The 26,998-nt window shown below is 35.2% G+C and overlaps 1 protein-coding gene across 1 annotated transcript in view; it reads right to left on the reverse strand.

Annotated features, from left to right (window-relative positions):
- ADAMTS6 (ADAM metallopeptidase with thrombospondin type 1 motif 6) overlaps nucleotides 1-26,998 on the reverse strand; it is a 139,578-nt gene that overhangs the window by 68,040 nt on the left and 44,540 nt on the right. Inside the window, exons 8-10 of the mRNA XM_062018097.1 lie at nucleotides 15,870-15,913; nucleotides 12,412-12,517; nucleotides 2,161-2,307 (exon numbers count right to left, since the gene is read on the reverse strand). Coding sequence (XP_061874081.1) covers nucleotides 2,161-2,307; nucleotides 12,412-12,517; nucleotides 15,870-15,913 — 297 coding nt within the window. The remainder of the gene's footprint in view (nucleotides 1-2,160; nucleotides 2,308-12,411; nucleotides 12,518-15,869; nucleotides 15,914-26,998) is intronic.

Genomic DNA, 26,998 nt, shown 5'->3' on the forward strand with positions numbered 1-26,998 from the left:
GGTAGTAATTCAAGTAGAGCTGCAAACATTGGCAATGACAGGAAAGTATCTCAAAATACCTGATGAGATTAGGACTATGGGGAGAGATCCACCAGTGCACTATTCTGACTTTATGCTAATACAACTACAGTTTCACTGGCATCCCAATGGCTTAACAATGAAACTTAACACTGAATTAGACCTAGGGAATTGAAAAGAATAATGGTGATGCTAACAGAAAATTTAAAAAAATAACTTTAAATTGAAACATAGAGAAGGCATAAGTAAAAAATGTTTTTAACTGGCAATAAAAATTTGAAAGATCCCTGCATATATACCAAGTAAAGAAACAAGATAGTTTGTCCAGGCCAAAATTTAAAACTGTTCAGGAACATTATGAACAAATGTTCTCCTCTTTTACATTTGCAGCATAACACAAGCCACAGAACTTTACCACACTTCTTTCTGTAAACCCATAAATAAAACATGACTTCTTAGCTATCTCTTGAATTATGTCCTCGTCAATAGACATCTCATTGCTAGGACAAATTTGGATCAAAATAGAGGTTGGAGGACAGCAACAAATAGAAGCAAATGAAACAGCAAATAGTAGAACTGTAACAGTAAAAAACAAACCTCCAAGTGCTACAACAAAATAACCAAATCAAACTGTATGATTACAGCCAGAATTAGTAAGTAGTGAAATAATTTCTCTCAGGAGAGATGCACAGTTACACCTAGGCTGCATGACATACTAGAAAGACTACTAACAGGAACAGTGTTGAATTAAAATAAATTATTGGTAATGACAAAACAAAACTACCATGTATATTGTTTTCTATAATGGTAGTGTTAAATCAATACACATATATATATATTTCCTTTGTGAGAAACTTGTCTCACACACATATGTAAGCTGACTTAAGTCAGTGTGTTTTAGTTTAGATACTCAAACACTCCAGTACATGAAAGTAGGTGGGTGCACAGTTCAGTGTGGGAGACACAAAGTGCCTTAACCTAATATATTAAATTAAGAGTTCTCTTCCTCTGTACACCACTAACCTTCAATGTCTCTCTCTTGCACAGTTACTCTATAAGGTACTCAAAAACTTCCTCAGACCAATTCAGTAATCCTCTGCATTGTGTGGGAATCTACATCTGAACCAATCTAAAGAAAAGGTACTAGTCCAGACGGGTCCTGTCAGGTAAAATTCAGAATACAGTGCCTTATTCTGAGGTTAGATCCCTAAAAGAAGTTCATTTTATTCCAAGTAGTCTCATGGTTAGATCACTTGAGTGGTTTAAGTCAATCTCCTAAAATACATAAGTGTCTGAATTACTGAACAATCTTTACTTCTTAAACAAATGATTGTGCTGATGATACTGAACCTACCAACCACCACTTGCTCTGATAAAGCCTGTCTTAGGCCATTTTTTAAAAATCCTGTTATCAGTCTCTCAGTGAACTCACAGTTCCATGTTTGACTTAAAGCACATACAAAGGCTTTATTATGCATCATATACATCAATGTATACATTGATGAGTACAATTTTGAGACTAACCCATTTTGACTGTTTCATTCACACAGAACTAAAACTTCAGGGAACGATGTAATTCTGGACAAAAATCACAACATAGGTTAGCACAAAATAGCTTAGCACAATTTTAAGGTATTAACATAAAGATCCATGTCATCTTCTTCTATAATCCTCACCAATGGTATGAAAAAACATTGATAGATAAAAACTCAGAAGATGGCCTGAAAACACTCTGGATAATTAAATGTACAAGGAACAGGTCTAATACTTTGTTCCTTTCATTAGATTCTCTCACAATATGCACATATTTTAAAAGAACTAAATTTCCTGTCATTCATAGGCAAACTCCGCAGTTCTATATTTCTAATCCTCAGATTAATAAAGTAAGGAGATATAACCTGCACTTCAAAATGTTATGAATAACCAAAAACAAGAACTGTAAGATGAGTAATGCACCTGAAAAAACTCTTGCCACTAAACAGAAAAAGTGCCCTACAAAATAAAAATGTTAAATGACTTGCCATGTTTAGGTCTATTTACTTTAAAAATGTAAACCACCAGAACAGGTCATATCTACTCTTTATCTTGAAAGGTGTCAATTTTTTTAAAACTTGTGATTTTTTTTCTTAAGAGACTACTTACTCTAAAAAACTGGTGATGTAATCCCGACTGCACGCTGACCAAGAGAAAGGGTTGGTGTTTGCTGTAATATGAGCTGCCATTAGCTTTGCTGCTTCATGACCTTTGGTCCCACAGGAATTTCCAATTCCATCATGATTCATACCAAAACTGCCGAAAAGAGGAGGAGAGAAACAGCCCATTACTTTTCTATGGCATCAGACATCTCTTAAAACTTTATGTTATCTTTAAAGTAATTATCTTACACCCAAAGGAACACAGTACAGGAGAATTTTCGAGTGGAGAATCAACATCAGTTGGTTAGTTTATTCAGAAGTCAGAATACTGCAAAACTATATGACTTCTCACAAAGACTTTTGAAGCCATTTAAATAGTTTTCCGGAGCTTTTAAGGAAAATTTAACAATATTCTTGCAAGATGCACTCAGTCTTTATGTGGTATTGTATCTGCACAAGGAATATATGTTGTGATATTGACACTTGGATTAGTAAACAAGGACAGAGAATAGGTGATGCTGCTGTAACAGTACAGGCACACAGTAGCCAATGGTAATAGAAGCAGAACATGGGTTTTGCAATCCCTAGGTCCATGCTGTACACACACCATGTCTCTGTATCCACTCAGCGTCACGAAGCCCTCCTAGCAGAGCTCTGGTTTGTCATGCAACATCAAAATAAAGATAACTAAAAATTAGCAGAAGATAAATTCAGAAACCTCTGGATGGCACTTGGCCAATAGAGATTTCCAGTTAGTAAATTAATTTTCAACACAGATGACATGACTCTGGAAAAATAAATGCAGCAGAAGAATCCATATGTCTTATAAATCCTGCACTACTGAAACACACTCTTAGAGCTACAGATTGTCAAAGTAACCATCAAACTAAAACTAAAAGTAAATTCTCAGAGCATCTATCTTTCACTACATACTACCTTTACTAAATTATGTCATTCCTAAACAATTACCTACACAGGAATGGTCCAAGAAAAGCGCCTGAACAAACTGCTTCTTAATAGTATACACTTTTCTAAATCTCCATTTTCTTAAGACTGCCTTTGGTTAATTTCCATTCAGTCACCTGAAGTGAAGAATTCTTCATCATAAGGACAAGTGCAGAGTCCTGCACCTTGAGAAGAACAACCCCATGCACCAGTACAGGCTGGGGGTGACCTGCTGGAGAGCAGCTCTGCAGAGAGAGACCTGGGAGTCCTGGTTGACAATAAACTAAACACGAACCAGCAATGAGCCCTCGTGGCCAAGAAGGCCAATGGCATCCTGGGATCCATCAAGAAGAGTGTGGCCATCATGTCAAGGAAGGTTCTCCTCCCGCTCTGTTCTGCCCTGGTGAGGCCTCATCTGGAGTCCTGTGTCCAGTTCTGGGCTCCTCAGCTCAAGAGGAACAGAGAACTTCTGGAGAGAGTCCAGCGCAGGGCCACCAAGATGATCAGGGGACTGGAGCATCTTCCATATGAGGAAAGGCTGTGGGAACTGGGGATGTTTAAGTCTGGAGGAGGCTGAGGAAGGATCTCATTTACCATTATCTAAATGGTGGGTGTCAGGAGGTTGAGGCTTCTTTTTTTTTCATGGTATCTAGCAACAGAACAAGGGGTAATGACATGAAGCTGGAACATAAAAAGTTCCACTTAAACATAAGAAAAAACTGTTTCACTGTTCAGGTGAGGGAGCCCTGGCACAGGCTGCCCAGAGGGGTTGTGGAGTCTCCCTCCTTGGAGGTTTTCAAAACCCATCTGGACATGTTCCTATGTGACCTGATCTAGGTGACCCTGCTTCTGGAGGGGGGTTGGGCTAGATGATCTCTAAAGGTCCCTTCCAACCTCTACCATTCTATGAAGAATCTTCCTCACATATAAAAAGTACATCTTTTAAAACAACTTGTCTGATAAATGTGTGTATTACAATGAAATTGTTCAAAGCAGGGTTAATTATTAAGATCAATCTTCAATATTTATATCTATTTTGGGAAAGAAGAATTTAAGATGGCCAATGTAACAAAATTAATCAGAATTTTAAAATTAAAAATGCATTTTATTGACCTAGTTCTCAGCTGCCATGACTTCCTAGAATTAGGGGTAGTTCAAATAGAAACATTTCCTTTTGAATTGCCTCCATACAGTTTCTTAAAATAGAAACCCTTAGTTTTTAATAATCTCTCTGAGTGATTCCTTTATAGAATAAGGCATTTGGGTAAGTGAGAATGAGTTGAATTGGATCAGGCCAACTATATCTGTCATCCAGCTTATTCAGCCCTCTGGGAAACAAAATTTGTACCTTTTGGGCCTATAAAAAAAAAGGAACAAACTTTGTAGTTTGATAGCTTTCCTCCTTCTACCAGCTCTCCCCGTGTAAAAGATAACATTGCTGATGGTGGCAGTGATATGGCTGATAAAAAGCATGTCTGTGAATGGAAGCTGCAACTCCTGATGCACACAGGAACTCAATGCCTTTTCATGAGCTGATGGTATTCTCATTTTTTATAAATAGACATTCACCTAAATAGTTTGTTCCCTTCCAAGAAAGCTCTTTTACTTGCCCCTACTTCTGAATTTAGGAGGAAACTGATCATTAGGTGCAGGTAATTTTTTTTTTGCTTGGAAAGGGGTTCTGCAGTTACTGTCATCTGCTTCCAAAAATGGTAGTGGCAGCTTGCCATTAGAGCCCAGTAATTTGCCCTCCTACGGCCGGGACTGCAGACAAAAGTACATTTCTGTCTAAAGTACCAGTTTTATCTCAGTTAGAACATGTTGGTTTTATTTGGTCATCATTAAAGCTCTGTCATTTACAAATGCATGCTCACAATTCAATTGGGGTGAGAAGGCAGGGAAAAAAGGAATAAAAAATACATTTCCTGGAGCCACAATTTACTTACCTTTTTCAAACTCACTAAACAGATGCAGACTGTATTTCTTTAGCTGGCTTAAAGAGCCTATCTAAAACCAACAGTATTTTTCTGTCTTTAAAAACAGCCAGATGAGCGAGGAGAAAGCAAAAATCCTCTTGGGTGACACAGGAGTTAGTCTATGAAGTGAACCTTTCTGCCTACCATCTCAAGGAAAGATGTTTAACCCAGAAGTTCTTTTTTTTTTTTTTGTCAAGCATTATAGATGCTCTTTTCGCAGGAGAGCACCCACATTACATTTAAGAACTGTGCAAAGCAACAATACTAAAATATTTAAAATAGTAATTGAAACTCTCCTGCAATTTCTCTGTAGTTTGTACAGTTTTAAAAAATATTAAAAATGCCATACATCTTACTGGTACATCTTACTCTTTGCTTTATTCATTTACTAACATGTGTAATAGAAGAGATTATTTTTTCCATAGCAATCTGTTTTTCCTTATTTCTGAAAAAATTATCTGACGAACTTATTTGTAATACACATCCAACTTAAGATCTGACCTCAAAAATCACAGGGGAGATAATTAGTCTCAGCTGGACTAAATAAAACAGCAAAAGAAAACCAGAGGCTCTGGGGTATAAGCAGAGGGAAGGATGGGTATATAAACTTCTCCCCTATCCTTTCTTTATCTTGCAAAAGAATAATACTACAGGAGCCTACAATTTCATTTTTATTTAAGATGAGGTTACTGATTTGTCAGATGGTTCTAAACAATGATGGTTATAGTTGCCAAAACTATTATTACTAATGTATCTGAAATGACAGCAGTTATTTTTGTGAGACAGCCAGGAAGCTTCTGTTCTGACCTATTATCCAACACTTATGATTCAGAGAAGAGAGACCCAAACCAATTTGAAGGCTTCTTAGTATTTTTCACAGAGGTTTATTTTGTATACTATTTAATAGCACTGAAGCTAGTTGAAATGTGCTACTCAAGTGAAATGCTTTTCCTCATTAGCAATAAATTATTCCTGCTTTCCAGCTGTAGTACTAATAGTCTCCATATCAAACCATTTAATAGCTTTCTTAGGGTTTGGAGTATTCAGAACTGCAGAGAACACTAATGTTTCCTTTTTCTAAATACAACAGGGTACGTTCATCTTCCGACACTTACTGATTTGTGTGTTATATGAATTTGACCTGATTCTTTTAAAGCAGTGGGTCTTACTTTGCTCTACTACTTGTTTAACAGTATAAAAAAGCTACATACCAGAGACTGAGAATCTTGAGTCAGGTGAGGCAACGATGTTACAGGAACAGAAGCAAGAGAAATACTGCATCTGTAAATCTTGATGTGCCCATATCTGACGCTGATTTATAGATGCATAACTACATGCAAATCTTTAGGAAAAAAATAAACCTCTCCTTCTAAGAAAGAAAAGAAACTTTAACCTTAAGAACTTTTATTATACCAATTATTTGCACTAGGAGGCAAAACAAATATACATACTAAGAGTGAAATGCATCATTTTCAAACAAAGTATCTTCACCCAGGTATATTGCTAGAACTTCTTCCAGTGCCTCAGTACGTTAGTTAGACATACTGTGCTCACCACATTTATGGAGAATGAAGCAAAGGGCAGGGAAGCATCATAAAGCGTAACAGTGAAGAATACTTTAAAAGTTTCTAACAGTAAACCTCTACTATAGTGAGAAGATGGAAAGCATGCTTGAACAAGTATTTGTGTAATAAACAGAAGACCTAAAAGGTGAATTATAATTTTCTAGAAAACTTGATAGCTTATTTATTAGATACTTTTAATTTAAATTTGTATTCACTTTTCTTTTTAGTATGTTGTACTTATTATTAAGAGTGTCATTTAAATCTATATATGTATTTCATATAGTTTAGAATGTCAATTTACAGCATACACTAAAAAAAATCAAAAAATTGTTAGCTTCCCTGTGTCTGTAAAAGTTACCATAGCTTTAAATTGTCTTTCCTTAATGATATTAGAACATGTATGAGGAGGGAAAAAAGGGAAAATGAGCATATTTCAGCATTATTTAGTTCAACAAAAAGTGTGTGACCATGAACGTAACCTAATATTAAAGGATAAAAGTTTGTTATTTGCTTCCCTACAGTATTAGAGATATGAATTACACGTAACAAAGTGCAATTCTGTGTGGACATGCATGGTAATTTTCTTAATTATTCTCATGTCTGTTAGTAGTGAAATATTTGTCACTCGATGTTACGTTAGGTTTTTGGAGAAGAGATAAGCTTCATATTTGATGGTTTTGTAGTAACAAAAGGTCACCACTTTTCCTTCCACACCAAGTCATAAGAGAATATTCTCCTCTTTCTGTGTAGCCCTCCGTATATTTCCAGTGAATGTTATAAAAGTATTTGTTACAGCTTCATAACAGCATGCAGTTGCAACTCACCCTCAAATGACTTTACAAATAAAAGAAAAAAGATTTTTAAAATATGGTCTTGAAAAATCTGTTTATTTTAACGTAGGATCACAAACACTGACAGCACTTATTCAAACTATTTGATATGGCATTGCTCCCCTCACGGGGGGAATTAGTTATTTGAATTTCTATTTCTACGTCTTCATGTGGATTTTAACCTGAACTGTTTATTTCCTTCATTTGGAGAGCATTTTATGGTTTGGAGAATCCCTAATTCTTTATTATCAAGTAATGCAGTTTTAAAGTTTGACTGTGGTGAAACAGTGCTTCCCTGAAAATTTGGGAAACAAACTAACTTAATAGTGGTAGATTTATAAAAAGTGTACCTGCCACAAAATTTTACGTAATTTTAGCATACATGTATTTAAATATTTTTTCCAATTTCTAAGCATCATTCTTCCCTGAGTTATGGCTAATGGTGAAAAACACCCTCAAGTTTAATTTTTATATATTAGTATAACTTAGTATTAAACAACTTGTGAAGCTCTTAAAAGCACTGCAAATTCTAATTTACTGAAAAAAAATGCAGTCTATTCAGAAACCTGTATTTTCTTATTGGGCAATGACAGAGTTGTACAGGAACATTAGAAAAAGAGGGGAACGGACTTCTTATGGTTTACACTGCCATAGCTATCCAGCTTTCATGCCACAAGAGTAACAAGAAGTAAGGTTCGTGTGCTACACAAAGCCAGAATATGAATGCATCAGTTCTTGACACTGTAGGTCAAAGCCGAAAGTATTGCTTCTGATCAGAATGCAAACTTCCGAGCTCAGACTTCTTTGGAAACTCACAATACTCTGAAGGTTATGATAATCTTTCTCTTCACCCCTATTTACTCTTCTTACACTTTTATTAAGATCTCTGATGTGATTAGAATGATTCACAGATAACAAAATTATTTTAGTATTATAAATTCTAAACTTCAAATAACTTTTCAGAAATATTTACCATCAGCTGGAAATCTGTTCATGGCAGAGCTGACAGGAGGTGGTGTTAGTACAACAAATCCCAGTTGTATTTCAACTATTTTGGAAAGCCATTTTGAAGTTTGGCACATGTGTTCCTACCATCTCAGACTGGAGTATTTTTCTTCTAGTTGTACAACACATACATTCCTTGATACACATTTCTTCTAGAAAATATCTCACTCAAAACTCAGGTCCAATAATGCAGCTGAAGTTTCACCAAACATGAAACTCACTGATTGCTGAAGAATGAGGAAAAGCCAACTAGCTTCTGAAAGTATGTCTAGGATTTCCTAGATTAGAAATTTCTACTCCAGCACTGAAGACCAGTTTTCTCACATGGAAGGAGGAGTATTTATTCTGGTTTTCTGCTTTGTATACAGACTATAAAAAGAGAGAAAGTGCTAGAATTGCAGGAATTTTTTAACTGTATGACCTCATTCAGAACTAAATATATGCTTGAAAATATTGTTCCTCATCTTGATGTGAACTTATTTTCTTAGACTATTACTTATTATTATTTCTTACACATCAAAATATGACTGCCAAACTCCTCTGAATTTTATTACACCTTCTATAAGTCAATACAATTCCAACTTTAGCCATTAGTCTTTTCTCCCTGCTCTTTCCATATAGCCCTCAACAGCTGTCTGTCGTTAGTAACTTCTTTTCTTACTACAAGTTTTATGGGTAGCTCTCTGTTCTAAGTCTAGTCCACTACTTGCATGTTTTGACATTTTTTTTCTCCACATCTTTTATTATATTTGTTCTTTTTCACTTTGTTATTTAGTTTCTCAGTCTTAGCTAACTCCACAGAACTGCAACAACAAATGGCGTTAATGCCTTCCTTTTAAGAATATACCTCTTTCAATGGAACCTCGAATTGCTCAAGCAACTATACTGTATAGCATGCATGGGACAAGATAAGCAATTTAGGAAGTATCCAAATTAAAAAGCATAGAGCAGAACGCCACTCAGCTGGTAGGGAAACAGAAAATTGGACTGGATCTTAAATCTTACAACTTGTCTGAGTGTAAAACTGTAACAGTTCCTCTCTTCACTAGTAAGAAAAAGTCAAACTTTGATTGACAATGAAGAGGATACACACTCAATTCTCACGCCTGCCATGAGAAATCACAGGTTGATATTTGCTTACCAGAAACCTTATGCACTTCTTCCATATGAAAGATATAATGGTAGGAAAGTAAGCAATCTCCAAGTCAATCATCATAAAACAAACTTCTACAGACACTATTCTGAAGGCTAAAGGACCCACTCTAAATTATCTGATTCACAAAAGCACTAAGAATAATACAGGGCTGTTCTCAGAACCATGCATAAGTCATCATAAAGGAGAAACAACCATAAAACTATTACTCTTTAATCTCTCGAGAAAGAAACACAGTATACTGTCATTTTCAACCAAAAAAAAAAAAAGCCAGTTATGAGTCTCAACTGTACCAAAACTGGGCTACATACATATAAAAAATAAAAGTGGTAAGGAATGGAAGTTAAAAAAAAAAAATTACCTAGAAATACTGGACAGAAAGTATGACTGACCATAGCAAGCACATTCACACTCTCAGTCCCTTCAAATCTTCAAGACTAAGTGCTTTTCTAGACATTCTTCTACCAAATTGAAGTTACTTCTATTGATACAAGGTTCAATGAGTTAGGATATTTAGGAAGTCAGATTGAATACCCGCCTGGATGTGTTCCTGTGTGACTTGATCTAGGTAGACCTGCTTTGGCAGGGGGTAACATTAGATGATCTCTAATGGTCCCTTCCAACCCCTACCATGCTATGATTCTATGACGACTTCTCATCACTCTATAACAAACCACAAGAAACTAACTAGAACCATACTTCCATCTGGGAATCCTACTCATCCAATTTTTTAGAAACTGTTGATAATCTATCAAAATATATGCATTGTCATTATCATTCTCTTTTAATCACAAGAGAATTTTATTCCTCAGGTCAACTTTGAAACTCTGTATTCCACAGCAACTATATAATTATTAAAAACATAAACATTCAAAGTGTAATTCTTCCATTCTAATTTAATTGAGTAGGTTTTTGTTGTACACTAATTAAATATTCAGTGTAGACAAGTCCTTTACATGCTGCTTCTTCACATTTGACAATGAAGCCAACTTCCTATCTCCTGCATTGGTCTTACAAGACTGCTCAAAATTATTATTATTATTATATTATCTAGTACCTACCTCTAGTAGGTACTAGAAAGCAGGTAGCAGACGGGCAATAACAACTTTCTTGATTTAATCATAGAGGCATTCAGTCTTGTTGCAGGTGAATGTTGATATTGTTATAAAACATTGGAAACCTTGAAGATTTTTTTCCCACACACACTCTTTACAATGTTTACTGAAAGTATCTACGTGGCATGCTCATTTTTAACACCAAGCTTGCAGGACAACTTTATTTAATCTTTCGATAAAAGCTAAAGGAATATAATTTCTGCTTTCTTTTCAAACCAGCATTTGACATGTCATGCCAGCTACAGGATGAGGTGAAAACCTCAGAGAGCTGAGATTTCAAAATCTTAAAAGAACTTATGTATAAAAAGCCAAAAGATATGGAATGCAGAAAACACAGATGGTTTGAAAAAAAATCCTGTAATCACAGGATACATGCTATTGCTATATTGTTTTTCTCGGATTCTACTCAAGATCTAACTTCTTCAAATCAATTCTTGTCATTGTGCCAGCTTTGCATATATTTGAACTATTTTGATATATCTGTGGAATAACCGACATAAAATACGTAGCTGCATGACATACAGATTAGAGCAAAGATGTAGCACTGGAAGATTGTTTTTCTTGTTCAACACGTGAGAAATTCACAGCAAGATCACCTCTTACTACAAGATGCATTATTAACACGTATTTCAGAACTATAAGTGATTAGGAGGAGCTCTTTTCTTAAAAGCAGAAATACATTTTTTTTTATCTTCTTCAACTTATGCAACAGAAGGAAAAGGAGGAAGGAATTAAAGATGAGGATTACATGTGTTTTAAACTATTTTGGATTCTAAAATCCATCTACTTCAGTGTAACTATAGTGGTGGGTTTTTTCATACATAATATGAGGTCATACTTGCCCAGTAGTTATCTCACACAATAGGTGGGCTGGAAAGAACTGTTCAGTTCCAACTCCTTTTTTCATCAGCAGATTGATAGCTTCCATTTCAGTCTACACTGGAATGGTCAGAAGCTGGAACAGCTAATGACTGGAAAAACATAACTCAGTGCTGGTCAACCCATGTAAACAAAGAATGAAACTTACTGATAATAGAGGGAGCCCAGTGTTTTTAGACTCATCATAGTGTACTAACAATGTTGTCTTTTGAAGGAAGACCTGAAATATTTACAGACCAAACTCTACTCAGATTTTATCAATCTCATAACATCATGCTTTTTACAATGAAATGCTGATGCTTAAATGTAACGTGATGCTAAGCCTGCTCTATTACTGTTTTATATACTTCATACTTGAGTGAAGGATGACTAAAAGTGTATGAATATTGACAATGGAATCAATGTTTTAATGAAAAGTCTGATTTATATTTAAGACAAAATAACAGAAAGAAAAAAATGCTTTTAAACTATTTTTATTTCATAAAGAGAAGTAGACAAAAGTAAGAAGGGGAAAAAACCAAAATTTTCAAAGACAAATATTTAAAAACGTAAAACAGAGCAGATTTAACTGGAATCTGAAATCAAAGGGTAGACAATGAGTCTTCAGTTCTAAGTTTAAAGCCCTTCATAATGCATACTAAGTAAAATGTATTGCCATTCATGAATACTACATAAACAGGGAGCACCAGAATAGGGATGGTACAGCCACGCACAGAAAAAAACCCAAATTATTAAACTAATATTAAAAAGGTGATAGATTAAACCATATTCTTTTTAAAAACTCACTCACTTGTGACCAATCTCATGTGCAATGGTAAAAGCTGAACCTAGGCCAATGTCTTCATTAATGCTGCAGCTCCTTTCAGGCTCACACATTCCAGCCACAGAGGCCAAGCCTGAATAAACAGAAGGAGACACAAAGGGTCATGCCAAGGTGTTTCAGTCTTAAAAGCCCTAGTTATAAATGCCTGGATTCTTTTTAATAACCTCTATGCACAGAAGGAGCAGTTGGCAAAAGGTTAACTTTCTAGTCATTTGCAAAATCACTGGGGGGAATTTCACTTTGCCGGCTAGACATTAATATTTTTTGAACTGCAGTCAGTGCTGGAAAATGTCTAGACTAGGGGTTAGATTTATAAATTTTACTTCTGGTAACTTGGGACCACCTAGTAACTTGAGCCAGGAAAGGGAATTCAAGAAAGCATTTCTATTTTAACATTCTTGAGCCTGAAGAAAGCAAAATGTTATCCACACTGTTTTTCTAAAGAAATCTGTTTAAGTTTAGTGGGTTCATAAAAACATACAAGCAACTTTTTTAGCTACGAAAAGCCCCTCAAGGTATGTTGTAAAAAATTAAAAAACCAAAACTGAATGTATCAATTAAGAGAGGGGAGATACATTAACAAGCATTCATTTAACCATGGAAGTCTCTTCCATTTATCGCCCATCATCTCCTGGAATTAAACCTTTACTGTATTACAAGTATTTTTAAAAAGCTTCTTTGAGAGAGAAAGCCACTGGCATTTACAGAATAAGGCAGTTACGCATCTTACACTTTCTTCAGCAACAGATTATCACACAACATACTAAAATTATAACTTAGTGGCACTTAGTGGCACTAGAGTAAGCTCTAAACAACAGATTTATTTAATGTATTCCTCCCTAGAGCTTCTTATCTGAAAGAAGTAGTAATCCGTCCTTTAAGGAAATTACCTGTTCAGTTAACTATGCAACAGCTGGAAAATGTGTCACTTTGGTTGAGGGAGGGAGAGAACGGGGCAGGGAAGAGGGAAAAGAGAAATCACATAAGCACGTACTTCAAATTATGCCATCTGGACTAACAGTAAACAAAGTAATAAGACAACAAGTGCCTCCTGGCTGTGTCCACATTACCAAGTAATTTGGAATTGGAGGAATGGGTCAGTAGAGTGAAACACTGATATTGAGGCTCCTCACATAAACTTTGTATGTGGGCTGGACATTCTACTTTGGACTAGTTTAATCTCAGGCTGAACATATTCAACACATACGTGGTTCAAAGCTTACTAAAGGGGAAAAATATTACAGGATGTTATAAGAATATAGCTCATGTAGTGATGTAGACCTTGACATCTCTCAGAGGTACATATGGACCATTTGGGGACTTAAGTTTCCTCCAATACAAATACAGTTTGCACACATCAAAACTACTCCGATAACCAATTTGACATGAGCAAAAGCTGACAACATCTGTCTGTTGAATTTGCATCAAAACAGTACTACTGCTATGAACAAATCATCGGTGTAGACACAACCCACTGAGGACAGGATAAAACACAGCAAGAAAAAAAATCTGTCTGTGGAGAAAAACATATGTATTTTTACTGTGTCTAAGCTGTGAAAAACACAATAATTACACTCACCTATGCTATTGTAATCGAGTAGGACATTCTGATGACAACATGGCAATACTTATATACCAATTGCCATGTTCCCCTGCAAAGTCCACCACGTTCACACAATCAGGTCACCGCTATTTCAGATCTTGTAACTGAGCACTTGCTTCAGTGACTTAGAGGACCAGATTAACATAGTTCCATAACATGCTTGCAGAAAGTCACACAGATCAAGTCAAGAACTAAGCCTGTGGCTCAGATTTTTAAAAGGAGTTGTCCTTCACCAGAGACACAGATGTGCTGCAAAGACATCTGAGGTATACCTTTCCCAAGAGGTTCCATGAAAAATTCTCTGTTCTAAGAAACTGAAATATGAGAGATATCTATGTCATATGAAATCCTTTACTTCTGTTTCTTCCTAGAATACCAGTGATTCCAGTTTCTTTTGAACTGTTTAGACTTCTTTGAGATGTACATTCACAAACTCCATAAATATATGTTTAACTTGAATTACTGGAGGTCAGTGGGATGTCTTGCAAAAAAAAAAAGCCACATGGCCTTGTCTCTTCCCCAACTCAATGCCTATAACACAATGAAATTGTGATGGTTGTGTTGCCAAAGGCCCTCATAACAACAAGTTGGAACTGATGTAACATGTATGTTTATTTAAAAACAAGTGTTTTCTTTAAAAAAAAAATTTGCCAAAGTCTATTCTCATATGCTGGATTCAGCTGAAGCAGAATCTCCTTTTTGCCAAAATCGGACACAGTAAGAACTAGCACACTAATGATCTGTGTTAAAAGTATCACATAAAAATATCAAATAGTTAATGTACGAATGCACGTTCTTCCAAATCTTCTTCTTTTAAGACTTGCAAAGACAATTCTATAACATCAATATAGTCTCTTCAGTTTTGTCTTCCTCACATAGATAACAGTTTATAAATTCATCATTTCCCCTTTACTAAAACTTCCTGTTTTCCCCTTGTAAATTACATTCCTGTGCCAGAAGCATCATACTGACTTGAGCAGGAATTGAAGAAAAACTATCATGAATTAACACTCTCAAAGCATACAGCAATACAGTAAAAGACAAAGGAAATGCAAAGCAAATTCTCTGACTGAAAAAAAAATTAATAATCTAAACTAGCTAAATTAAAATTGCTTAATTACTTATCAGAAAGGCTTTTAAAGGATGGAAATTGAAAAAAAAAATCTAAATAACTGTTACATTATTTTTTTAATAATGTTTCTTTCCCATATTAAAGGTAATAACTATATGATAGTAAATAACTTTGGGTGACAAATTTAAGTACGAAGAGAACAGTATCTCTCCATCCTGCACCTAAGATTGCTACATGTGCTTCTTCATTTTAAAAGCACTGTTTTAAGGAGTGTCAATGTTACTGTAATGTATATCAGCATGGTCTTTTTCTTCAAGCCTGTGAAAAGAACAATCTGAGTCTGTACTGCAAGTCTGCAAGAGAGCAACAGTGTAAATCTCAAAGCCTACTTCTTTTTTAAGGTGGTGGTGGGGTTTTTGGTTGGTTGTTTTTGTTTTTAACTTTCCTGAGGTCTTTCATTTTTATTTTTGAACTAGATAACAGAGGCAGGTTAATGGAAATAAACAGCAAGTTCTCTTCTGTAAGAAGTAGGTTTGAGTCATCTGCTGCCTATGTATGTCCATAGGAGCAGCTCACTTAAACTTCCGGCAATGTATCAAAGCTGAACCCACCTAGGTTGCCTTTTATTGTTCATGGTTATAAAGCTGCAAAAGTTTGAAAGCATAAACTTCTAAAAGATCTAATCAGCCAGAAAATTGATAGCTGAGATAAAGCATCAAATACAACCTGAAATTCTCTTTATAATCTTACCCAGTGTTCCACAAGGCTTGTTTTTGTAAGTGCAGATATCATATCTGTTAAGGAGAAAAAAAAAGTAGGTAAAATATGTCAGATTAAAATTCATAAGATATTTTGTATATTTATGACATATCTGTATCATAGTTCAAGTTATCCGACCACAATCAGGTTAATTATGTGCAGCCAGCTGGTGTCGGCATTTTCTACACTCTGGTATAAACCACAATCTGCATTACACTCACAGCCACTGGCCTCAGGCCAGTGGGACACCTGCCAGTAAGAAAAAAATGGTTAAAGTGGATCTTTGTAATCACCGACTCCATAAAGCAGACTACCACGCTGTTATGAAGTTACAGCTGCAAGTCTATAGACTGCTACTGATTCAAAACATTGAACTTCTACTTTTTGAACATAATTGGGACCCTCTTAAGAGTCTCATGCTTACCAACTAAACAATTATAACTCCCACTACTTAAACTTTGATTCTAACTATTATCGGTAACTATTATTACAACACAATTATATTTTAAAAAAGTCTTATGAACTGACACTATAATTCCCTTCTCATTATCTTCCAATGTTTGTGTGTCTTAAGAGCATACTATGACAAACCAAAAAAAAAAATTTTTGCAAAATGTCTTTAAAGGAGAATTCTCATAATTTTACACGTCAAATACAGAAGCTCAATGAGTTTTTGTATAGTTAACATGTAAGTACCTGAAAATGGAATTGAAATGTTTTCTGCAGCTTATCTAATAATAGCAGTAGTCACGCAGCAATCCATTTACTACATCTTCATATTTTGAATACAAAATTCTATTATATGGTTAATGATATGACAACACTCCTACAATGCCTCTGATTTTGAAAGACTTGTACTGATTTTGTTGCAGTATGTTTCAAAACAATTTCTATTCTTTTGAATGGTAAGTGGAAACAAAGATGAAAAGGCATCAACTTTCTGTTTTAACTTTCAACCCCTAACAGTTACTAATTTCAGGCCACCAGAAAGTTCTGTGTCGTTTAACCTAAGGACTTCTACCATATAGGAGTCTGATCACGAGATATGTAACTTTTAGTGTTAAAAGAGTCAAGATCTGTCTGTAAGCCAAATCCATAGACAAAATAACAAGGCTTAAAATCTGGAACAAATCCTGTAAATTCTATTATGCGTGTAGACTGCTGTGACCACATGGAATTCTTGTGATTTTAAAGGTACTGAGTTTTGAAGTTCACGTAAAATTATTCCTCAAATAAAGCAAATGGGGCTCAGGCTTACCTATTGAGAAAAACCAAACTTTCTCAAATTATTTAAAATGTAGTTTAGAACTGAACACAGGGAAGTCTGTGCAATACACAGGAAGTATTGGTCTTCTAATATTTTTTAATATCCAATGCTTATAGGGAAAGAAAATAATGGCATATATCCTTAGATAAATTAAGGAGAAAGCCAGTTCCACTAAACTCAAGTAAAATGTTGCCACTGATTTTAGCAGAGATAAAAACTTATCCTTCTGAACTGAAACTGCTTACTCTCATATAGGTATGAATGTGAAGTTACTCTCCACCTTCTGTGATGGGAGAGAATTATATTAAGTCCCCTACTCCTGTTGTACTTTAGAAAAAGGACCTTGGTGTCCTGTTTCTATGGAGTAACAACTATTCTTCATTATGGATAGGCTAGCATTTCTGAGAAAACATGACGGTAATGAAGCAAACTAGATAATAAAACTACGGGAAAATATTTTTATTTTCCAGTACACTAATCAATTTTGCAAGCACTTACACAAGTAGTAACATATTCTAACCATGGCTTCATTAAGTATTCACATTTTATAGGCAATATTTATTTTCCCATAAGGAGCATTTATACATTCTCTTAAGTCTCAGTTAAACAGGAAAAAACCCTATGTTTTCAATGCCCTTTTTTCTTTTCTTCTTTCTGTGGATGGATTCCACCCCATTTGTCGCTACACAATTTAACCAAACCAGCCTAACTTCACATTTTTTGTTTTGACACAACTTCCTCTAGCTTTACTTTGAATCTCCAAGGAATCCATTCAACCCACAGATGTTGGATTCCAAAATGTTTAAAACTACAGAGAGAAATACTTGCCAGACAGTAGGTTCAAGTCAAGTAACTCCTGAAATGACAAATCATCCAGATTACCCACAAGATCAGCTAGGTTTAATTGCTATTTAAAAAACAAACCAAAAAAACCCCAAAATACCCCCCAAAAAATCCCACCCCCAAACCAAAGAAAGAACTCACAACCAATCAAACAAACAAACAAAAAAATCTCAAACAAAAAATAACCACCACAAAGCTGAAGATGGGAGTTGTCACCAGGACCTTTGTAAATACTTCAAGGGTCAAAGAGAATCAAAAGGTAAATTCTCAAAACAACAATTGTCTCAACCAACCACTAAAAACCATAACAGATATTAGAGTTATGGAAAAATGCAGTTTGCAAGATGTGAATATATTTTCTTTTTGATTTACTGACAGAATGTGCAAGAGGGCAGCCATACAAAATTTGAGTCTAAGAAAAGAGATATGCAGGTTGCAAAAAATCTCAGAATGAGATGGTAGCCTGGTCAGTTTGAGACAGCCAAGGAAATCCTTTGACCAGGTTGGATGAAAAGATCATATGCCCTATAATAAAGGGCCTGTCTGTGTCCCTGAAATGTGACTAGTCTGAGAAAATGGAATGTGCAAAGAGGTATGAAGCAAGAGTATTGCTTATATGTCCATTTCCACCCTGAATGGATCAGAAGTCATTTGACGAGGCAGATGGTGAAGAGGTCTAGGACTTCTGGACACATCTGCAAGGCAGCTGAAAAGCATCATCAGACATGTTCAAAATGCATGATGGCTACACAGCTGTCACCAACAAACTCTGACTGACACATCAGTCAAAAGGTATCTGCACAGATAGACTCCTACCAGCTTAACAAGATGGTCGAGAATTGGAGTGGACATAGCCTCCCGTTATGCCATGAATCAAACAGAAGTGTTAGTGTGCCCTCCAAGGGCACTTAAAAAGGGAACATTTCTAGGTTTTTTGGTAAGATATATAGCACGCTCCATGCTAAAATATGTTTATATCACTGAAATGAAAGGAATCACACTCCTGGACACTGTAATTCTATTACCAGTATTATCAAACTGTTCTAAAAGTCCACCCAAAAAACCTTGTTTCTTGTGTGGATTTGGCTCATGAAAACAATCTCAATGAATTCCCAGGAAAAGTTCAGAAGGTGGCCACACACAAATATGAAGAGACAAAATGTATAAAAGGTTCTCTGATCTGCAGAAGTCAGTTTATTAGTGTGGACACAAGAAGTTCTGTGCAAATGGTCATCAGTTCAGAAAAAAATCGTCATTAGCATCTTTATTTAATTTATTAGTGTAGATGTAAGCTACAGACTATCTCCTGAAGACACTTCAGTTATCTGCAACTCTGACTTGCCAGAAAATTCATTTCCTTTGCAAATCTGATAAGTAGCATGATCCTGATCACTTAAGTAAGACAATTAAGTCAAATATATAATAAAGATGAGTTCTCTATAAATATTGTCAGCACTGCTTAATTTTGTCAGATAAGGTATTTGCTGCTATAGTCAGTCCCAGAGATTTGAGGGGAAAACAGACATTTCTTCCCATCTGGCTGTACTTTGCAGGGAAAGAAGAGAGGTTTCTTTCCTGATCCTGGCAATCAGAATCCACTTGCAGTCCTAATGCATAGAATTGTGCAACTATCAAGTTCACACAGAGTTCTATGTAAGCAAGTGTATTATCTTATTTAAAAAAAAAAAAATACAGAGAGAGAGAAACACAAATTTAATTCTATCATGCCTCCCTCCACTTAACCCTAGCATAAAAAGCTAGGTAATTTCTTCCAGAGGCTACACAGGATAAAAAGCTGTTCCTTAAGAGCTGATTTCAACGTAATTTGATGACGCCTCTACTGAGTTGTCCAGTTCATCTGCCTTTCCCTCTAAAGCAGTCATTTGTGAGTGCCTAAAGGGATAACAGGACAGCATGGACTAATACCTTCCCTGACAGATGCCCCTAGCTCACGGTCTTTGGGAATTTCAGAGGTAGAAATGACATCTTAGTATTTAATTTTCTTTTACTATCTTCAGCAATTATTTAATTGTTCTTCAGTCTTAAAAGAAAATTACTTCAGTGTGCAGATGTTCTTATGCCTTTATCAGCAAAGTTGGGTACCTCTGTCCCACCAGAGATCTCCTTTGTGCTGAAATAACTTTTTTTGTTTTCTTTTAAATCAAGCAAATAAATGGAATTTTGTCTGTGTCAGTCCACTATACTGTGGCCTTCCTGCCACCTTCCTTTTGAGTTCTAGGGCTTTTAAAACTTTTGGAAGTGTGTATATGACAATTCAAAAATTTGTTCTAACAGTGGTATTAACTCTACTAAGACACAAAGACAAAATTAATTACTTCTTTTTACATGTAAATCTGTATTTATATGTTCAAGGATAATACTGCCCTTTTCACCAGTCTGATAATGTGAAATGGTCCACTACAGGAAGAGTCTCTATGAAGCACTGACATCACTAGCTGTATGTCCACTGTGCCAAAAAGGACTAGCTTCAGCAAAGTAACAGTGGGATGGAAGTATACAGGCAACCTGATTGGAAACACGTTTGAATACTAGCCTGGATACACTTTAAAGAATGTAACTAATCAACAAGAATAACCCACAACATATATGTTCAAGCACAACAAAGGAATAATGCATGAAAACTCTTTTTTAGAAATGCAAAGCAGTATCAAACACAAGTTACTTATTTATAAGCACATAAACTTAATTCAAAGTTGCCTGAAAGCTACCAATATACCTCAGTAATATCTGAGATAGATACTGACAGAAATAACTGAGACTTCTAAAGGAATATTTCTTAATGAAAAAGAGTATAGGAAACAAAATGTGTAATCACAGAAAACTGATGAGGAAAAACTTAACAAGGTGCCTGGGATATAAATGTTAAGTAGCACATGAATATAAGAAAATTCAGGCTAGATAAAAATAACAAATAGGTATGACTGGACATAAAGCTCTGCATAAATTTGAGACAGATTAATGTACTTCAAATAAATAATACTACAGGATTTGCCAATTAATCTGTTTGAAATGTTATCATCAAAGAAAATAAAGTCTAAGAACTGGTTCTGTCCTGACTAATTAGAGTTTATTTCTAGAGATTATTTCCAAATATATTATCTCAGAAAAGAAGGTTTTATTTTTTCACTTGTTTTAAACCAAATTATAATTTTGACACTTGCTTTTTATTATTGTAAGTTTTGATAATAACCTGTTGAAGTGAGGACTGTCCTGTTTGTACATCCATGTTCATTGACAAACATAATGGGTTCATTAGAATTTCTTCTTTTTTTTTTTACTTTTTGTTCTCTTTTTGTTTACTTTTTGTCCTATGCAATATGATATATTTACACATCCAATCATACATGCCCCATATTTGAATAAGTGTTAAAAGATCAGACAAAAATTAAATGTTTTTAAAAATTAAGTGAATCTAGTTCCAACATCTAGAACTGCAAACTGAACTACTGAATCAAACTGAAATCTCAGACTTCCCTTAAATGAATCAAAAACCTCAAGCTGACAATTATAACACTTATTTCTAAGTTATGGAAAATAAAAATGAAAAAAACTGTGAGTAGCTTGTAGTTTCACCATATTCTTTTTCATATGTACACTTGGCTATGACTAAAAAGGTGTTATTTTGCAAGTGCAGACAATGTCACTAACGATAGAGAATTATGTGGAAAAATAGTTAGAACACAAATACTGACTGTTGGTCAGTCTTTATAAAAAGCTCTGTACAGTAATTCTTCAATAGTTCATCACTCTTTAAGATAATTTGATCCTTCATAGATTTCCACAGGCTAAAAAAAGCAATACTCTTTATAACACAGTACTTTTTTTGATGTCTCTCTAAAAACATTACTACAGCATATCTTTAGCCCTACAGAAAGTGGTACACCACAACAGCATTCTGCCTTAAAATAAAGTACATGTCTGTCTTGGTTTCTTCCTCAAAAACCTCAAACCAAAAAGGGCTTTTTAAAACAAGGAAGGAAAAGAATAATACGTATGTTACACATTGTTCAACAGAAACAGCTTTTTCTATTATTAGTTTCCCATGTCTTTAAAAGTGCCATAGACAACCAAAGTCTGTCTTTTCTGAAACTTAGCCTGAGTGGAGAAATGAAATTCTGAGTTTCAGCTAGAAAAACTCTTAATGTTCTAAGTTCTAATTCTCCTAATTTATATATAAAGAGATATTTTTAGTAATTGAACTGTAGAGAAAACATTTCCATACTACTTTTTTGAAACTGAAGATGCAGTTAGCACTATATAAATAGATCCCATTCTGAAACAATTTTTAAATGTCACTTGTCTTCATCAATCTGGGCAAAGTAACATTACAATAGCAGCTGCTAATCTACCATAATCAGTAGTAATATCAAAGTACTATTGGTGACTTCAGAAAATATTCTCTCAATGCAAATACCACTCCTAGATTATCTAAATTCATGAAAAACACATGAACAGAGAGGATGATCTGTCACGCAAGTATGTAGCAGCAGAGCTGTTGCAAAAGACACTAATTACGTGAAAACAGAGAACTTTGCAGATGAGTTTCTGAACAAGAGTAGTTCTAAAGACAAGATGAAGACCCTAAGACCTATCTCAGCTTGAGTCACACCCTACATCACGACACACCATTTCAAATCAGTAAGAAAAAGTCATCAAACCAAAAATCAGAGGAATAGCTTTTAAATTTTGCTATTTTGAGGAAATTATACATTCAGACTTTTTACTCATCTTCTGCTTTCTAAGACTGTCTGCATTTACATATTCTATACCCATCCTGACCAAAAGCTTAATTTTACATTTTATCCTCACGTAGAAACTTGCCTTTATCACCTACAGCAATCAGACAACAACAAAGTAATGGAAAGTACAGAATAACAAGTGCTATAAATTCTTAAGTCACTATCTAGTTAGACAAGATAGCTACAGAAACTTTAAATGCCAATATTCTGCTAGTATGAAATAAATTAATCAAACAGCATCAATACTGCAGACTAGTTCAGATACAACTCTTACAACAGAGCAATCTTTGCTCCTCTGAGCATATTATTAGTGGATTTAAATTACGTAGTATATAAAAAAGTTAATGCCTTGTTGTCTACTGACATATTGTTAACAAAATTTGAAACTCTGGAAAAGACAGACATCAGCATCAATAGGCTCAGCTTAGGGCAGCTACCCAAAGATCCCTCTTGCTTCTTTCCATTTTTATGCTCCATAACAACTCATACATTTCTGCTTTTAACAACCCAAGCCAGCCCAAGACACCTGACTGAGTCTTGAGTATATTGGAATCACTTTACTGATTGCAGTACAGACAGGATAAGCCATCATACAGAAGGAGCTCCAGGCCTTCTAGCAGATGTCGCCTAATCTTAGATGAAACCATATTTTTTCTTCCAAACATGTTAATTCTATTTCAAGCCAGGCTTTAGATCCCCTTCAACACTGAGACTCCTCAACCAGGCATCTCTCAATGAAAAACCTGTACCTAGATAAACTGTATATAAATTTCAAAACTGTAGAAATGTGAAAATTAATTATGATAGCAAGGCACAAAGCTTGCAGGCTGGAGACTGTGAACTCCAGAGACTTCAGCAGTTTCTAAATGTCTCTGAGGCATATCTTATTTTTTGTCTACAGAGTAACTCCAGATACACAGAAAAAAAAAAATTATACTAGTGCATCAGATCTACCTGAGAAACAATCATAACTTCGTTACTTCAGAATCAACTCACAGATTTAGTATTTGCACTATCAACAGAATGTACACAGTACTTAATTTGCTGCATTCCATTCCTCAGAAGTGATTCCACAATTTTATTGCACACTAAATTGAGTCAAAATTCAGATGGGGTTACACAGATGAGATTAGCTAAAGCTGGCCTATATAAAAGAGATTTCTGCATATCTACTCCAAGTATACTGCCAATAATTTTTCTATCAGTGCATTCAGGAAAAGTCCAGCAACTAATATATAAAGTTTTTGTTCAAAGGACATTGACTCAGAGCAGTTCAAGCAGCTTGTAGGGCAATGTCTTTTAGAGTGTGCTAATGCAACAAAGTCTGGGAAAAAGGAAGACTAGAAAAACTAATTACATAGGCGTGGTTGAGGGCATCCTGCCACACAGCAGAAAATATTATGCTAAACCACTTATAGGAAGCCACTAGTCTAGACCTTTGGCAGCCGGGAAGCACAGCTTGCAGCTATGATTACTGACCAAGTTTTATTTCTGTTGTACAGAAGTAAATGAGATAAAATACAGAAATAACATATTGCAAATGCGTTCACTGTGGATAGGGCCTACCTTGCTTTTCTAACTTTCTGAACAGCATAAATTACTAGTTTACAAGTCTTTCAGAAGATCACACACATCTTTATACGCAAAATGTCCTTACACTGTATATGGGATAGAAGGCTTAGCACTTGAGGCAAATTGTAAATAACAGCAGTTAATTAGGACAACGGACATACTTGGCACAAAAATAACAACACAAGAATTGCATATGGGCCAGACCAAAGATTCCACTATCCCCATACTTTGCTTCACGATGACCTAAGAGAATGCCCAAGAAAGAATAACACTAGTGCACACAAAAAGTGGCAATTACCTCAAGACTCTCCACACTCGAACTATTTTTGGCTCAGATTTTTTGAGACAGAAGTGAGTAACTCTCAATGGATTTTTCTTCTGTGAACTTGCCTAGCCAATCTTTCAACCTACGCATATATCCAGCTTCCACAAAGTGAGTTGCCAAGGAATTTCAACACCAGCTAACTCTTGCATTAAGGGCTGCCTCCCCTCTCCTTGTTTTGGGCCTTTCTTCTGCCAAGCTTACTGGGTAGCATCTAGTTCTTGTACTGAGAGATGCAATGAATGCCTGTTCCTTATTTATGCCCTCTGTCCAATCTTGTAGACCACTGTAATATCCTCCCAAATTTGACCTCCAAAATGTAATTGCTCCAAGTAGGAGAGTATTCAATTTAGTCAATCCTCATAAAGAAAGCCCCATAATTTTTTTATCATCCTTACCTCTCTTTTCTAATTCTCCTGAAACATTTTCAGGTAAGAAGGCCAGAATGAAATAACCTATTCAACACGTAGCCATATCATGCCTGCTTTACTTAGTGGCATAATAAGGATCTTTATTATTTTCCCAATAATTGTTAATACTTAATTTGCTGGATTAACAACATATATGCTACATGTAGCCCAAATCCTTTCAGAAAACTCATAATTTTATCAAATAATGGAAGGGAAAGAGAGGTGTGTTTTTTCTTGTTATTTCTGGTTGATATTTTTACAACATTTCAGAGAGAAGGATTAAAACTCTGAACGCATGCATTGTTAAAACTTATATTTCCTCAACATGAGGAGAACAATATGCCTTATATTTGTCTAGTGTTCGTTTCTTTAAGTACTTCTTACAGTAAATTACAATGAAGGACTTCTCTTCAGGAAATGACAAATAATTTGATTGACAGTACTTAAAGAACAATATAAAGGCAATCAAGTGCTGGTAGTACTCCAGATTACACACACAAATTCCATCAAACAGCTTCTTGCTCTATTCTACAGCTAACAGTTTTTGAAGCTAAGGAATTTTGTAGATAGCATGCAAATTGAGAGGAAGAGAAGTGCGCAGTGACAAAATGAACGACTTTGTTGTAACAAAGGCAAGTTTAAAGAAGAGAGAACAAGTCTACAAGAAGAGTAACATGACTAAGATCTTGACCAAGTTCATAAGAATGCATCTAAAGGTCCTGTCATGTTAAGACTGAAAAGACTTAATTTGGTTCTCTTTCTCTTTTAAAATTTGTTGGGAAATGGAATACGTGCACTGATCTCTGAAGTCTATCTGTATCAAAAAGTGGAAATCATGCATCTAATCCAGAATTTAATGTAAAATTTTGTTTCGTCTTCGTCTCCATGCAATACACAGAAGGAAGAAATACTTGCTCTATTCAAGACAAAAAAGAACTCTGTGTGGTATATATTATAATTTTCTGTCTAACTTTTTTTTTTTTACAAATCTACAGCAACTAACTGTTGTGAATGAATGGCTGAATACCATGAGAACAGGAACTTAATTTACAATAGTGGCTACAAACCACATCACACTTAGTGTGTACAAGATGGTCTGTGCGCAGTGTCTACCCAGACTGTCTGCACATATACATAATCTGTTTCTAATACCTTAAAGAATGTAAGACTGAAGAAGGTGCACAATTTATTTTAGTTCTTCATCCAATAAAGAATTAATAAAGAAGACTCGGCACTATCTGAGAAAGGAAATGAGCTGCACCAACAGTCATCCTGCAAAGTGATGCACCTGTCAAATTCCTTCCCTTATGTATAAATTCTTCAAGCTAAGCTATTCATTCCACATCAAAACTACCTGATTGTCAAAAAGAATTATTGATTCTTTAGTTTTTACCATTCATACATTATTTAAATTTTAACTTTGTAAACGAGTCTTTCAAAGCCAACCTGTCTGGAAGCAGGAAAACAAATTCCTCCTCAGTACTTCTAAGCCCATTATGCATTTACCCAAGTAAAAACAAAACAACAAAAATCCAAACAAAAAAACCACAAAAAAACACCCCAAACAAAAAACCAACCAACCAAATAAAACCAAAGAACAAAAATAAACCACACTATTTGCAGTTTTACTTACAAAACAAATTTGTCTTCCTCTACAAATGTCATGAAGGAATAACTCCATAATTTGAAAAATATTGACAGACTACTCCTTTGTATAAAAAAATTACCTGAACTCACATTTTTTATCACATACTGAATGTAAGCATGAGATTATAAATATATTTATTCCCTCAAGTCTTATAAAATTCTAAATGCTCATCAGAAATTTTTACTGGCTATATATAAGGAGAACCTTTTCCTCCACGAGGGCAGTTGAGTAGTAAAGTAGGTTGCCCAAACAAGTTTTGCAAGGCTTGACCGGATAAAGCCTTGTGCAATCTGGTTTG

The sequence above is a fragment of the Colius striatus genome, chromosome Z (genome assembly GCF_028858725.1).
Source record: "Colius striatus isolate bColStr4 chromosome Z, bColStr4.1.hap1, whole genome shotgun sequence".
In the NCBI taxonomy this organism is placed as follows: Eukaryota; Metazoa; Chordata; class Aves; order Coliiformes; family Coliidae; genus Colius; species Colius striatus.